Below are 16,910 nucleotides of genomic sequence, written 5' to 3'. Positions count from 1 at the left end.
AATCAAGGGAGTTTGAAGATGCTGTTCTTGTAGTGCTGTGATTTTTTTTTCTTGCTCTTGCAGAATGGCAGTCAAGGAACATACAGACAGACCATTTTCTTCATAGTAAAATCATGTATGTGGAAAGTGAAGGAAGAACATCATATACTTCTGTTCAAGATTTGTAGGTGCTGTGGCCATAAGATGGTTCCAGAAATTCATTCATCAGTTCTATAGTTTCTTTTTCTAGTGTTCTCTTTCCATCTGATGTCCATTGGAAAGCACAACTCACTGTGCTAGTTCATAAGGACAAGACGTTGGGAGTGTTCTCTAACAGGGATGGGGAACTTCACAGGGATGATCTGGACCTTTGTTATGTTCTTCTAATACACATTTAAGTATTTTTCTGGGTAGTGAGCAGCAGTGTCTTGCATACATATGATTCTTGACTGCAAATATACTTGCAAGCTTCAGCTCACATGAAATTCTTGCCTGAAATTTGTTGCCTGCTTCATGGAGCTTAGGGCAAGTTCTGTTCACCTGTGGGTTTTTTTCTCAGTATTGAGGTCTGAGTAGTGTTCCCTGCTTTGGATAAATGAAATACATTTTAGAAGGCAGCTGCCTATTGCCAAGAAGAGCCCTAATGCAAGAATATTTCCATCTGGGATGACTAACATGTGCCCAGTGTACGTCCAGTCTCACAACCCACTCTGCAAACAAGATACACTGATGAATTAATTCTCTTCTTGCTTCAAAGGGCAGTCAAAAGATGAAAGTGAAAAACTGGACATATTTCAAAAAATGACATTATATGAAAAATAGGTCATTCAGCCAGATTGCAAATCATAGATTTTCAAAAATGTGGAATGTCAGGCAATCCTATTTGAAAAAATATGTCTTCCTTTGCTTGCTGCATATTTTGCTAGTGATGGAAAGAACATATTCATAAAGGAAAGGCAGTGTTTTAACTCCTACTTAGGATAATGCCAACAGTATTCAACTTCTTTGGTCCAGGCTTATGCCAATATAAATACAATGCATTTGTTCTTGTTCAGTTTGTAGTTCTTTTGTAACAGAAGCAGAAAAATTATTTTGAACAATTGTAAATATAAAACTGATACAGTGGCTTCTGGTATTTCATTGTTGCAAAAATGGTGTCTGCTTTTTGTGAAGACACTCTGTTTTATTGAAGGTGTCATATGCATGGCTTATCCTTCTCATGCACTGAAGGCATGTCAATGCTGATAAAAAACCCCATGTAATAACTCACTGGCTTCTCATATATCACTGACTCAGTCAATAAAATATATAATTGTGATGCTAATTAAATTGCGATTTTAAGGCTGTGTCTTTAACAAAGGGATTTTTTATACCTACCCAGAATTAAAACCAGAGCTATCAGTCTAATTCAGTATAGCTGTCAATTCTAAAAACAATACACAGAAGCTGCAACTTCTTAGCTTCAGAGGTGCAGGTCTGAGGAGGTGTAAATCCTCCACTGAAGAAGAATGCACAACATGCTGCCTGCTGTTTAATGGATGCTACATGTATTAACAGAACAGAGACCTATAACTACATAAATCCCCCCAAAAATAAGCTATTCATCTATTTGTGAAGTACCAGTGCTGACTGTTTAAAACTGGCAATCCAAAAATGGCAGAACACTACTCGTCTAAAGAATTAAAACCCTAAGCCAATGTCATGTGTAGTCCTCTCAGAAGCAATTATTTATTCTAGTATTCTAGTTTGTCTTGAATGTGCCTGGTATGTTTTTATATGCTGTGAAAATAAATACAGTGGCTTAAAGCCCTTGAAAGTCCAAGTAGGTATTAAATAGTCCAGCACTGCAGAAATGCAGGGTCTGATTTTCTGAGATCATCTGTGCTCTCTGTGAATATCTGATCCGATTCAGCACATCTGGGCATTTCTTCTACAGCTGCCAGGGAGATGGCCATGTATTCACAGGGCTTTCCCCTGTACCACCTATTGCAAGTGGTTGTGGTGGCCAAGGCAAAGACCAGGCATAGAGCAGGCTCATTTGAGCTAGTAATCAGATAACATTTGAAAATTAGTATTTACACCCAGATGGAAAAAACCCCCAGATTTATAGGGAGAGGTCATACTCGTATTAGGGCAACTTCTGTAGTTGGGAAAAACAGACAAGCTTTTAGACAGACAAGACCACTTCTGGTCTGGAACAGAAGCAGGAGTGTTCAAGCTAAGACCAAGATGAAAACAACTGCTCTGCTTTTACTTTGTCAAGCACTGTTCAGACTGATTGGCCACCTCCTAGAGCCTGGAGAGTCATCAATCACTGAGTTATGAAGAAAAGGTTTTTGGTCCAGTTATCTCAGTCTGTATTAATCCCACATATGGCTCCACCAGCTTCTGTAGGCAAACATCATTATCCAAGCATTTAATGATCATTTCCATTGAGGATTTGTTTATTTACAGTAAAAGGCAGGGTGGCCTTAGTGGGCAGGACTCAAGGCTGAAACTCTGAAGCCCACTCTATCTTCCCTAAGCTGCTGGTTTACTGAGTGATCTGCAGTGAGTGGGTCTGTCAGCTTCTGTGTGGTAAATAGGCATAGCAAAACTGGCCTCCTTGCAAAGTCCTTTTATATCTACAAAGGAGAGGTGTTGCATGGCAGTTATATATGTCTCCATTACTAGCTCTTTTTCATGTGGTTCTTTTAATAGACATTTGTGTTCTGATAGTGTTACACCCTGCTCTCTTCTGAATAGGGTGTAACACTGCTGCTGATGCTAGTGTATTTGTGTTATAAAATATATTTATATTATATAATATATTATTGCCACCTTGCAAAAGGACGTAAGCACAGGGGGAGAAAGGACAAAAGTGTCACAATGACAACTGTCAGTGAAAGCTGAAAGAGGGAGCTGTGGGAGCCTTTGCACATGTAGAATTTCCCTAAGACTTTCTCCACTCAAAGCACAGGGCCAGTTGACTTCAGCTCTCAGCATTTCTGCATTTTAGGCCCCAGGTGTCTCTTGCTGAGCACCCAGAAAATGAAGCCAACCACTCAAGAGGGAGGAAATTCCAGAATTATGTCATCATGCCTACACGTGGGGAGGGGAAAGGAGCTAATCGTGCCCAGACAATCCAAATTCTGGCATTTGCTAAGATTTTAGCATTTGACTCACAACCCTATCATTCCTTTAGTCAAGTTTCTCTGTGTATGTGTATATATTTCTCAGTAAATAAATAAGGACATCTAAATCATGACTAATCTGCTAAAAACTCCTGCACTGCTTTCTCAGTTAAACTAATTTATTGATGTTTGTGCCCTTGAAAAAAGTCATGCCATGTGTTTCAGTAACCTTTACTTCCATTGATCCCTACTCTGCATTACAAGCAGGAAAGGGCTATAGGCAAGTAAATAATTTGATGCCCAAAATCAGGGAGATCAAGGACTTCTAGAAAAAGGATAAATTTGCTTCACTTCAACCTGAAAACCTGCTACTAAATCTCAAGTTCTAAATTTGCTACATCATTCCTATCTATTACCAAACTGCAAGCAAAGCATTAAAAAGCATTGCAAGAAGCCATAAAAATCCCAGACGTTTCAGTTGAATATTGGTGTCATTTTTGTTTGCTGCCTGAAAATTTTCTCAAACCTTTCACCTTTTGAAACTTCCCTGCACAAGCTGGCAGGCTAGAAACAAGTTAAAAATTGAAGCAGAAATCCATAATTAAACAGCTGGTTCTGAGAGTTGATGCTTTAGGGAGTGAAAACTTACAATGCAAGACTCACAAAACTTTTGTAGGAACTGATTTTATTAGTATCTGCCATAATTCTGTCTGTGTGTATATGTACATATATATCTGTACAGCACTGTGATCCTATCAGTGTGTGCATGGTACTTGAGGTTAGCAGAGTATTCACTCCCTGCTGCACCAGGTGCTCACACTTCTCACCTGTTCTTTGAAACTGGGAGTGCCTCTCTCTTCCGTGCATCGCCATCTCCACTAGTGCCACAGAAGGACCTTTTTTCACCCCTCCTGTGCAGCAGGAGAGCTCTTCTTGCTGACTCTCTGCTGACTGTGTTGGATGCTATCTGTCTTTCAGCCAGTGGACAGAGCAACGTATTTACCCTGGCAAGCTGAACCACCCTGGCTTACTCTCTAAAAGTTCTTCCTTAGTCCTTATGTGTAGGGTACCTAGGGAAAAGTAGGCACCAAAGGGAGGCATTGTGAGTACCCTACCTTTTTTCCACTTCAAGTTCCATGTTCTGACAAATCCCTGATAAAGGAGTGGCATTCATTAGTTGAGCTTTTAATTCTGGAAATGTCTGTTCATCCATGCTGGATTCTTCCTCCCTTTCTAGCTTGTGAAGCACATGGTTATCCCTCCTCCCTGGTGGCTGGGGAGACGAGCTTTCCTTTTCTCCCCACTGCAGTCACTAGCAGTAAGGGGAATGATGGCACATTTTCTGCCAAGATTTCCTTGTTTTCCCAATAGGGAAAAGCATATCTGTCCATGCTGAGACATTTCCTTACAGTATGTGTCTCAGCCATGATCTCCAGCCAAGATACTGCAGAATGACAGTCACAGAATATTCTGAGTTGGAAGGGACCCACAAAGATCATTGAGTCCTACTAGCAACATGTCCCCTTTGGGCTCCTGAGAGAAGTCCTAGGGTAGGCAATGTGGTGGGAATAGTATGGTGCCTATTACGTTATTCAAAACAAAATACAGCTGCCTGTTCCTGTTGGTTGAACGCAACCTGTCAGCACCACCATCTCACAAGAAGCCAGGACTGATTACAGCCAGCCTGCACAGCAGAAGGTGCCAGAAGGACCAGTTGGAGAAGCATGATATGTTTTCCTCATTAGCATGGCAGGTTAGAGCAAGAAGTGTGCCTGGAGAAACACCACAACACAAGGAACTGTATGGTGACAGCGGGTTGCTCAGAAAGCCCCAGAGGAACTGCAGTGCTTTTCCTGATGGCTGAATGCCCCAGGGACAGGACAACATGTGCTCTCTCATGCCATAAACCAACACAGGGTACCAGTAATGCTTGCTATGCCTTGGTGGTATGTCAAGCTCCAAAATAACTGCAAAGTAATTCCTCCATAGCCTGTGGATTTACTCATCCTTACTGTTACTTTTAGGATGAGATCTATTTTCAGTCCTCATAGTTCACAGAATCTAGAAAGCTGTATGTCTTTGTCCTCTCAAGAATGTGAGTGGGCTGGGTGCCAGCCCTGGGCACAGGGAAAAGGAATCACATTGCTGTAACAAGCTGGTAACAAGTAATGAGGGCTAGGAAGACTCTGAGCCATTTTGGTTCATCGCTGTCTTTCCAGCTCTGCTTGTGTTATATTATGGTCTGGGTCCTTGTAACTTCAGAGAAACATCAAGGAATGAATGGTTTGCCCTCCTGAATAAAATGAGAACATGTGAGTGTGGGGAGAGAGGGGGAGGGAGAGATGCATTTGCATAGGTCAGGAAAGGTCATTAAAACATCTGGCAGTAGTAACTGACATGTGTCAAATTTTAGTGTTCATTAAATTTGTATTAATGCAAGAATGATTCCTAAGCTCCAAATGCCACTTTTGGTTGCTGTATTCCCCCAGCTGATGGTGATGACTTTTTAGAACTGTGCCATACTTGTTTCCTTGCTAGTGGCATCTGACCTGAGGTCAGTTTTCTGTTTAACCTATTCCTGTAGGTCAAAAGACAAATTAATCTGGTGAGAATTGAATTGGAAATGAGGTATCTGGATAGCAGGTGTCCCAGCTGTGGAATAGCTGCCAGGCTGAAACATGTTTGTATCCGTCCTCATGCCATCCAAGAAGTCATATCCGAGGTCAAGGAGATATTCAGTTGACATCTGAGATGGGAAGTTATGGGGAGCAGAAGTGGCAGGTGCCCTGTGTGAGCAGATTGTCTTGCAGTTGGGAGGGAGATGTCTGAGAGTGTCACTCTGAGCATAAATATACATGTTCCATGTACTGGGCACTTTGCTTTACCTGGGTTTGCTGCTATTTCACAGTTGTAAACAAGTCAGACAATTTCCAGGCCCTTTAAAGAGGAGAATCTCATAAATCTTTTTCTTCCTTTTTTTTTTTTTTTTTCTTTTCAGAGGATGAAGATGACGAAGAGATGGTGGAACCAAAAACACAGGATGACTTGGAGACAGAAAATCAAGACCAGAAGCAGGAGGTGAAAGAAGGTACCTTAAAAAATCAAAAGGATGACAGATGTTTAAAGGACTGGATCCTGCCAGTAGTTACTCTTATAAGTAGTCTCCACTATTGAGAACACAAAAATTTTAAGTCACCTTTTAAGTCACCAGTTTTATTGATTCAAAACCATATGAGTAGCATAAAAGCAGAAAACTGTATCCCAGAGACCCAGCTGGTAGGCCTGAGAAGATTGTGACAGACATGAGACTTGAGCTGCTTAGAAGAAGCTACGTGTCCTTATAATTTGAAAATGAGTAGAGATTCTTGGATCCCAGTACTGGTACTAATTTGTCCTCTGGCTCAAATATCCTGCTTATGTGAAAAGATTTAAAATGGGAATGCCAGCCATTCCAGCAGCTCTATAAAGTTTGTTGGTCTTCAGAGGTACTTGGAGCCCTTAACTGTCTGCCTGCTTGAGATGAACAGACTTAAACCTAGTGGTAGTCAGGAATCTTCCAGCAGAAAATAATTTCACTTGAAAAATGTTTTCTGTCAAAATCAAAACATTTTGTGGGAACTGCCTCAAGGAACTTAAAAAAACCCCTGAAGCCAGACAGGACCAGCCCTTCTGTCCATTACTCTGCATTGAGGTGCTCTGCATGGTTACAAGAGACGAAAATTCAGGTTACTACTTGCTTCTGGTGCAGACAAGAGACACTTGTTTAAGTTATGCATGTCAGCACTGGATGTGGTAGATATGCTTGGTGTCTCTTTTCCTTTCCTTAGACCTGTCCTAGCTTTCAAATTAGAAGGAGGATGCGAAATTTGGCCTTCCTCATCTAGAAATTTACTAGGGTATTGGCTATTCTAGTGTGTCAATGCCTTCAACAGTCAATGCTCACTCCTTTGTTGAGTAGGGAAAAAGAACTGAAATAGCAGCAGCTCCAGGGTAGAAGGAAATGGGTTTCTTCTCCAGCATTTCTTACTTCTGTATTGCCATGACTGCTCAAAATTCTGTTTAGCTTCTTGAAAGGTATTTTACTTCTTCAGGTAGGGCCTAAGTAATTTCTTGCTATGGTGATTCATTACCAGGATATTTGAGCCGTAAGCTTGGTTTTCCCAAGATAATCTCACTAGGGGAAAAATATGGAGCCATTTTACATGGAAGTCCATGAAATCTTCAAGTGGAAACACAGCAGCTGATGCTTGTTTCTCATCCAGGGGAGACTGGTGTATTTTCATCAGTATCAAAAAAAAATTAATCAGGTACACAGTGCCGACATTTGCTATCCTCACCCACTGAAGTGAGTTGCAGTACCAGCCATACCATTTTGATTATAAATTGATCTTTCTTCCCTCGTTAGAGCATCACAGAAATCACCAACACCATAAATTCTGCAGTGTTCATTGCTCGTTTAGGTCCTTGTAGAAATGTGGAGAGATAAACTCAGTCCTCCTGCTCCTCATCATTCTTCATCTTCCACTGACCATCTTCCACAGCCACTGATGCCATGGGCAGAGGGGAGCAGTGGGCACAGCAGGAACAGGAGTCAGGCAAGTCTGCAAAGGCAGAACTGAGGATGTGAGCAAGGAATGTGTCGACATAGAAAATCTTCATTTTTCATGAAAATTAATATTCTTTCCAAAACTGTGAGGTCAGCTTGCATATGGGATTTTGCAGTCATGGGACCTAACACAGCATCTCTTTTACTGATGGCAACAGAAAGCCATAAAAACCTCTACTAATGCACACAGTGCTTATGCACTGTCCAGAGTTGCTGAATGTCCCTGTAGTATTCAACTTACAGCTTACCCCACAACCATTTATTCCCACAGAAATGTGATGCCAATGCTTATACACAGGGAGAAAGCACAAACTCCTGCAAGAAGAGAAGAGCAAAACAGAACCCTGAACTAATTTATTTCACTTTTTTTATGGTCTTTCAAGTTAGCCTTTTATGTACTTTGCTCATCAGCCACCACTGCCAACATCTTTTATTTTTTTGCTGTGTTTTAGTCAGAGGGCAGTGCTCCCCTTCCCTGCCTAGCAGACCCCCAGGAGCAGTAGATCATCTGGGCTGGTTTAGCACTGGTCTCAGACACTCAAACTGCAGGCTGTAAAAGCAAGGCACAGCTTGTTTCAGCAGAACCGGCTTTGTGAGGTGCTAACATTTGACGGGGTTCAAGGAAGGAGAAAACATGCTCATTGCCTGATAGAAAGTGAACTTGACCTGTAGTATGTGTTGTGATAGATAAAATAGTGGTGTGCTGATGACAGGCATTAAATGCTGTGAATCAAATGAAGCCATTGTCCCCAAACTGAGATGGAACGGAGTCCCATTTTTTAGTGCTTGGTGTCATTCTCTTCCTGTTGGCTTTAGCTCTTTTGCCTACAAAATCCCATTTTCCTCTCTGTTGTAATCACCCTTCTCATGTTCTGAGCAACATTCAGAGTTATAAGCCATCGTTTGTGTTTCATGGAAGTGATTAAAACCATGTTACAAGTCAAACAGGAGTTTAGAAGAACATTTCCTGTCGGTGCTGCACTCTGTGTGCCTACTCAGAATTAATAGCTTTTCTGCAAATTAGCACATAATGGGTTAAAAGCATGTTTATGTTGGCATTAAGTACTCTGGCTTCTTTTTCTCTGCAAGGCAAGACAATATTTTGCAAACTTTTTTAAGAATCTCTAATAGACATTATAGTGGCGCCATTCACACTGCTATATAGTAGTTAAGGCTGTGTCAGCACTTCCATTATGAATCCTGTTTTTCAGGGATTTATAACCCAGACGTAAAAATTTGCTCTGGGCTGAAATTTGGTTTCAGCTCAGGGAGCACATTTTTTAACAGATTAAAAAAAATCAGCATGGCCTTTTTTGAGTTATAGGAGTGTTAAGAAAAAATCCATGGGAGAGAGAAGTGCAGGGAGAGAAAGGCAGACCATTTTTGCATGAATATAACTCAAAAATCGGTCAGGATAAAAAACAAAGTTTGGATGCGGTTTGTTCAGTCTCCTCTCTCCAAACCTACATGACAAGAGTGCTCTATTTTTACAATGGTATTTTAAGAGGAAATGTGATTTTTTTTTTTTTTCTGTGTGGTTTATAGGTAGTTCAATTGAATTCTTCAGACATTTATTTCATGCTTAATTTCCTCATCTTCCCCCTGCACACCCCAGAGTTGCTCTGTGTGGGGTTTGGTGGGATTATTCAGCAATCAGGGGTGTTTGTAGGATCTGACCCTGCTTCTGGACATGTCCCAGCATCACTGTCAGGCCCACAGTGCACCTGTCCTGGCAGGGGCAGCCTGTCTGGCATGGCACCTCTTGCAGAACTTCACTGCCAAGGAGGTGTGAAGGGCAGAAGAGCAGCTTGAGTCCCCCGAAGTGGAGCAGGAGATGAAGAACTGACTTGTTGACCACTTGAAGTGTATGAAGCCTTGGGACCACCTTGTGTTCCTTCTGTGAGGCTGCCTGTTGCCACCCATGTCTCGTGTGCATGTGCTCCCCATTGCTTTTGGAGGAACTGAGTGTGGGATACCTCACTCAGGGCTCTGCCTGTTCCCAGCCTCTCCTGACCACATAAACAAGAGACCGGTCCCAAACCGTGGCATCAAGTGGGATGGGGTTTTCCACCACCAGAGAGCTCTGGAGCTCCACCTAAGGCTCCTCTTTGTGTCAGTAGAAGCCACATGAACAATGGGACAGGCTTGGTCTTGAAAGTGGGCCTCAACCTGCATTTATCTGAAGCCATGGGCATATCCACAGAAACTTGCACGGAAGTCTGAGATGGGAAAGGCTGGGACCTGCAGCTCCAAAGACCTGCTGCACCCTGCTCTAGCACTGGCTCTGTGCATGGAGCTCAGGTGTCCACAGAGCAGGCTGGGCTGGTGGGGATGGTTTCACTCTCCACAGCTCAGGCATCAGTATTGGAAAAGCAAGACAGGCTGTGGTGATGTTTGTCATTGCCAGAAATGCCACGGTTTCACTGCCACCAACACCACAGTGAGCTCAGGTGTGCTGACCCATCCTTACGGTCAGCTCAGGCACGCTCAGGGGTGGTGTCCAGCATGACCCCTGGAGAAGCACAGGCAGTGGAAACAGCCCTGCCTGGCACAGTATCAAATTTTAGGCTCTGCAACTTGCTACTCCATAGTCAAAAGTTCCCTAAATAAAGCTTGAAATCTTCCTTTTTATCTTCAGTGGTTATGCCATGAAGTGTCTTGCCAGCACAACAAAGACATGACATATATCAAACCATGGTATGGAGCACAGCAAAGCAGGATATGGCATATATCAAGCCTGAGATGAAAGTGCAAAGCACAAGAAAAACAGGAGGATCACAAGGTATCATCAGGCAAGGACTGAAAGCTGCTAAGAGCCACTTCACACTTTGCAGCTCTCACCCTGTACCTTTCAGCCGTCCTCCGTAGTCAGCACATCTGAAGTTTACATGGATTTAAATAGATGCTGAAAGAAATATTAGAGCTCTTAAAGGGGTTTTAATAATCTCCTTCTGTCTCTCATTATATCTCTGGGTTGATAACAAGGCTGCTTCCTGCTTTACTATTTTTATTAGTTTGCCCTTTCTTTCATTCGCATACTCCTTATGGTCTTTTTCTTTTGGTTTGGTTTTGGTTTTTGTTTTGTTTTTTTTCCTTTAATGGACTTGATTTTCATTTCTCTTGTCAAGTTTTTAGAATTGCTGAGATTCCAGAAGAAGCTTTGTTTTATTTATTTACATGTGGGGTGGGGTTTTTTTTTGTTTTGTTTTGTTTTGTTTTGGGGTATTTTGGGGTTTTATTTCTTTATAATTTTAACTCGCTTGAGAGAAGACTCAAATCCTGGTACTTGAATATTTCTAACTTTTTTCCTGCACTGTTTTCCCAGCTATTTATGTTATATTTACTACAAACATGCTTCTACTGAATAAGAACAAGCCTAAGGCAATTTTATCTTTGTTCTTAAAGATTCAAAAAGATGTTTCATTATAATTTTTTGTTTCTTTCTGTTTTGTCCAAATAAATTTATGGACAAAGGACCTGATGTGATATATGGTATTTCTGAAGATTATGTTAAGTCACATAAAATGATAAAATGTTCTTATTTTTGTAAATACATCATGAATAAATTGGTTGTTTTCACATCATGTTCAACTATTGTTTCATGTTCTAGACCTTCCTGTTCAAGCACATCTTTCCTTACAGATACACCTCACAATTTCTTTCCCTGTAGTGTCCTCTGTGCATACATTACTCTGTACAACAATTTAATTTTAAATGTAAATTCCACTTTGTTTTGTACGGTATTATCCATTAGCATGAAGACAGGGCTTCTTTGGCACACCTTGTTGAGCACAGCCCCAGAGCCCTTGCTGCTGGTGGGTGCCACCCATGTCTCAGGGGGTTCCTGGGCAGACACGATGCCCGGTGCTCCCGTAGGGCAGCACTTGGTGACTTCATGGATCCTCCTGCCATGAGCTGTGCAGGGCCACAGATGGGCTCAGCTCCTGAGGGTGGGATCACAGCACAGGCACTACAGTTCATCAGGAAGCTATGGTGTTGCAGCAAGAGCAAACTGCGGAGCTCTCTTTGCAGGAATTTTCACTGCACTCTGGGCAATAAGCACGTAACTTTTAGCAGTGGTAAACTACACACTGCGCTGGGCTTTGTTCAGCACAGAAGGTTAGATGTGGTCGGTTTGGGTTTTATGCCAAGGAGAGCAGATACTTGAAGACAAATACTGTATTCTTACAGGGAATTTCTGGAGATATTGTCACATCACATAGGTCTCTGTGACAAAACAAAACAAAAAAACCACTTTGATCAGCTACTTATGTTTCTCAGTTTTCCTTGAAGAGAGCCCGTGTTTCTTGAAAGCTGAGATCAAAGTCATTGTAAGCTCCAAGATTGGAAGAAAAATTGCAGAAAATTACATAGGTTCTTTTTATTTTATTTGAGGTAATGGACAGACAGGGAGAAGGAACAAGGAGAAAATGGAAATGTCTCTGAAAGATAAATGGTTAGAAAACCTCCATATTTGAAAGAACAAACCTGTCTGTTTGGGGTTGTTTTTTTTTTGCTTATACTTCATGTATTTACAGTAGTTACAGCAATGTTTTACACTGGAAAAAGTAATGATGTTAACGTTCTTGTAAGAAGAGATTGCCTCAAATAAAACTTCAGAGGCAGCCGAATGAAAGAAGAAAATAAGGCTAAAATATGAAGCTTAATATTGCCAGGGGGCATCTGGTGTGTCAGTCAGATGAATGAGGTAAGCTGATTTATGCCCTAAAAACTTTAGCCAAGGTGTTCCTGATGGTTTAATAGACTGCTGGCCTCCCACAGATCATTGCTAACTGCAAGGGAGATTTTGCTGAGGTAGAACTACAATCATGTGTGCCTCCACTGCTTGTGAGCACTCCACAGGTCCCAAGTTGTTTATTTTTTGCCTTTTCCCTTTCTATTGATTTTGGGTTGTATTTTCTTTGCAGTTATAGTCAGCAAATGCTCTAGTAATAAATTCACATTTCCAAGCTGTAGAGAGGATTTGATTTAGCAAATAATTTTTTCCATTTGGAGCAGTTTAAAACGAGTTTTCCATTTGCCTTTGCAGTTATTTTCCCCCTCTTTATGCCATTTTGCTGCATTGTCATGCTTGTTGTCTTTGATTCTCGGAAAGCAATGCTTTAGTGGTGACGATGGGATATTGCCTCATTACAGGCTTCCTTGCCAGATGAGTTCCCTCAGTGCCAATTACTGTTCAGCAGTGGATGCTGCAATAGGTCAAGCTGGACTTTTTTGCTAGTGGTTCTTTTCCTCTCACATGCATGGCTTCTGTGTAAAGCACTTAGGGGCAAATTGTGCTCCTGCCTTGGTAATTGTCACTCTGCTCCTCAGTGGGGGCATGTGAGGGGATGCAGATATTCTCTGGATGTGTGGAGCTCCACAGAGACCACTAATGTGCTGGTAGGAGGCATAGGGCCAAGGCCATAGGAGATCATCAAAGGCTAAAGTTTGTAACTTAGCTGCTCTGTCTCCTGAGGGCCAGATCGCTCCTCCACCTTTTGCATTTCTCCCGCCCTCTCTGTTTAGCTCAGGCGTAGTGCAGAGATTTTGTCTTTCAGAGCTAGCTCGAGGCAAACTTGAGGCAAAGTGTGGTGACAGCAGCCTCTCCCAACCACAGCAGCTCTGAGAGCAGGTATGCTGAAAGCAGAGGTGGCTGAGGATGGCAGGAGTGATGACCGTGTCACTCCTCCAGCCTGCTGCTGTGCCCTGCCATCCATTCCTGTCCTGGGGGCTGGTGGTGGCATCGTGCCCCATCCCGTTGGGCACTGGAGTGCATGAATCCAATCTGAAGAAAAAACCAGATGGAGAGCAAGGGCCACATCTGCCTGATCACTGAAAGAAACTGTGTGGCATGGCACAGAAACTAGAAAATCATTTTGAGCTGTAGCTTGAAACTGTGTCACTCATTGTTTAATTAAACATTGAGATATGTATGACAGGGCTGGGAGTTAAACTTTGCTGTATGGTGGGTGTTCTCTGAACTGCTGAATTCCCTTTTTTGGCTGCTGGTGTTTTAACCCAATGGGGCCTACAGAGACTGCAAGGTCATTTTCACAGGTAAACACCTCAAATCTGTAGTGTAAAGCCAAATGCAGGAGACCTTTGATCATCTGTTAAACTCTTACATTGTAGTCTCTGCAGTTTTGCAGTAAATCTGTTTATGATATGTTGTTTGTGTTCCTAATTATAAATTTGGAGCAAAATTCTCCATCAACAGAGCTTTTTGTGCTGGGAATTTAGGCTAGGTGCAAGGTTGGTTTGGGGTAACTATAAAGACACTAATGTCATTTCTTGGAATACAAGTGATTCTGAAATATAACCAAAATGATGATTCAGAAGCAAATGTGGGCAAATGCATAATCAATATACAATATTGCCTCAGTATCACTATGACCCTGATAGTGTAATTGAGAACAGAATTTTGTACTGTAGTAACATCCAGACTTTCATTCCCTCTGATGCTCATGTTTGAGTTATAATTTACCAACAGGTCATTCAACTGATGGAGACATTGCACTGGTGCATCCTTTAAAGATAGCATTTTTCAAATGAAGGCCAAACTGGAAATATTTGAAGTAAAGGTTTAACAACTCTGTGTACAAGTAGGGAAGCAGCTTCATCTTGTGGGGGACATGCTATTCTTAGTGCTGCCCAAGACAGCCCCTACCCTTCTCAGGGCAGCTCTGCCCACGGCTCGGTGACATTTGTTGCCCTGGGTCTTAGGATTCCTCTGCAAGGAATAACACTCCCTTAAAGAAACTGCTGTTTGGCTGGTTGCTTTCAATTTTGCTGTCTCAGAGAATATCTTTGGTTATTCACTTCATTACTTTGCAAAATCTCTGAAGCAAAGACAGAATTTATCATTGACACCAAGTAGAAGTTGGAAGAATTGAAGGGAAAGATTATGTGAGACCTTTTAATATAAAGAACTGTAGTATAAGTTAAGAAGATTATTTTATCTTCAGCTCCTCTGACAGGTCCTCTGTTACATAAGTGTTCTGCTTTTTCCAGTTAGGTATTGCCTAAACGTCAGTCACGGCCATTTCCTGAAATAGGAACACTGAGTTTATTTAATTTGGGAGGTTTAAGTGTTTTCCATTTCAGAATAATAAATACATAAGATATAAGATCTCGTCTATGTAAAGGCTATATTCTGGTAATATAGAGGAGTATGTTTAGACATATTAAAAACTTCTTAGTTGTGATTTTAAGAGTAAAGCTTTGATTTTTTTTTCCTGACATGGCTATAGCAAGCTTTCATGTCAGAAGAAACCCACTGAAGATGTTGATTCATTGGGAAAGGGGTGAAATGTCATACTCCTAACTACATTTTTTCATTTTCCAAGCTCCTCCTAGAGAACTGACAGAAGAAGAAAAGCAACAAGTTCTCCATTCAGAAGAATTCCTGATATTTTTTGACCGCACAATACGTGTAATTGAGCGAGCTTTGGCTGAAGATTCTGACATCTTCTTTGACTATAGTGGCAGAGACGTAGAAGAAAAAGATGGGTCAGTTTGGAGGTTTTTTTGCTTTTGTAAAATAGATTTTATAGAGATAATTCAAATAATAGGAAGCCTTAACTTTAAACAAAATGTGACATTTTTCTAGTTAAGAAAAGCTCATAATCTCTTCATGAAGGCCTGGGTCACTTTGTCATCTGAAATCATATTGTAAAGTAGCATATTGTAAAGCTTGTGCTTTGCTGATCTGGGTTTTGGATTGTTTGGTTTGGTTTTTTTTTAATTTGACATATTATTCAGCAGGTTTAATTTTTTTATTTCATTTCTGTGATTGAATTTAAAATTCTGGAAAAATAACTTAAATAGATAAATGTGTGTATATACGTGTACACATAAATGTGAACATTCCAGGAGTGGACGTGTATGTGCTTATGATATTTGCACAAATTCAAACTAGTGCTGTTTATATTCTACTACAGCCTCAGGTCTGTACTGGATCCCACTATACCATGCATTGTGGGGATGAAAATGATCTCCCAAAGCATTTGCAATCTCAGCAGCCAAGACGAGAAGTGACAAGTTTTGTTTTCAGCAACTGATATGGGAGAAAAGCAGTAAAACTTGTTAGTTGGAGAGGAAATATTTACATTTCAACAGCTATGTATCTGTTGAAGCCTCATGGGAAATTAGTAGCTGTGTTGCATGGAAATTACTGGAGATTAACCCAGAATATCATCCCTGTGGGCCAGCTGAGTGCATCAGTGTGGCAGTGTTGGGCCAGCACTGAGCTTCAGCCTGTCCTTGCAGTGTCACACAGCATCTGCTGTCTCCGTCTCTGGGAGGAGGTGCTGCACCTTTAAGATTTCAGGAGTCAAAAGTAAGAGGGATTTGGTTAGAGCTTGGAGGTGAAGGTTCAGAAAAGGGAGAGCTGAGTTCTCCTGAGTTCATCCCGAGAGAAAAAGAGGCCACAGATGGCCCAGGGTGACTCAGAAGAGTCAGGCAGGCAGTGAGAAATTTTAAAATGTGGTTTTGTGAAACAGATCTAAAATGTGTTCCTTGTTGCATCATTTTCAGCCAGACAGTCAGTGAGAGGAATTAAATCAAGGTGGCAGACTTCCCCAGGCTGAGCAGAGATCTGAGTAGTCAAAAACTTTCTCACTGCTTTTCACAGCATTTGAACCCTGGTACTTGAAAATTTGTCACTTTGTTTGAATTCACACAGAGATGTTCAAGCAGGAGCCAACCTTTCCTTTAATCGGCAATTTTATGATGAGCACTGGTCAAAGCATCGTGTGGTCACCTGCATGGATTGGTCTCTTCAGGTAAGATGAGAAGCTGGGAGATACCTTTCCATACCACTTCCACTTCTCCCTGTAAAACTTATGGGCAGCTTCTGTTTGCTCTTCTTTATGCAGAGCAGGATGTTATTTCTGAGTTAACAGCAGGGCCCTGTGTGAACAGAAGCACGTTTCTCTGTAAAGAAGAGTAGTGAACAATAATGAAGCTGTCATTTTTTTTTGTATATGTTACTTGGTCTTCAAAATCAGGATGTTGTGTTGAAACCTTAGATTAACAAACTTACCAAGATGAAGTCTTTACTTTTCCTTCCCCTTTCACTACTTCAGCCAAAAATGGAAATTGTTTTAGAACAAAAGGTTTAAAATTAAACTAACAAAAATTAATTTATTAAATATGCATAACTATATATAGTAGCATATAAAAATAGAAAAAAATGGTGAGAAAATTAT

At 41.3% G+C, this 16,910-nt stretch overlaps 1 protein-coding gene across 10 annotated transcripts in view; it reads left to right on the top strand.

The window, feature by feature from the left end:
• Positions 1-16,910, top strand: part of DYNC1I1 (dynein cytoplasmic 1 intermediate chain 1) — a 184,100-nt gene that overhangs the window by 94,564 nt on the left and 72,626 nt on the right. For all 10 annotated transcript variants that reach the window (XM_086856827.1, XM_086856831.1, XM_086856889.1 and 7 more), the window contains 3 exons: positions 6,091-6,180; positions 15,048-15,210; positions 16,385-16,484. In XM_086856827.1, coding sequence (XP_086712953.1) covers positions 6,091-6,180; positions 15,048-15,210; positions 16,385-16,484 — 353 coding nt within the window. The remainder of the gene's footprint in view (positions 1-6,090; positions 6,181-15,047; positions 15,211-16,384; positions 16,485-16,910) is intronic.

The sequence above is a fragment of the Cyanistes caeruleus genome, chromosome 1 (genome assembly GCF_971803275.1).
Source record: "Cyanistes caeruleus chromosome 1, bCyaCae1.hap1.1, whole genome shotgun sequence".
Lineage (NCBI taxonomy): Eukaryota > Metazoa > Chordata > Aves > Passeriformes > Paridae > Cyanistes > Cyanistes caeruleus.
Note: the sequence above shows the minus strand (reverse complement) of the source record. Positions and strands in the feature narration are given on the sequence as shown.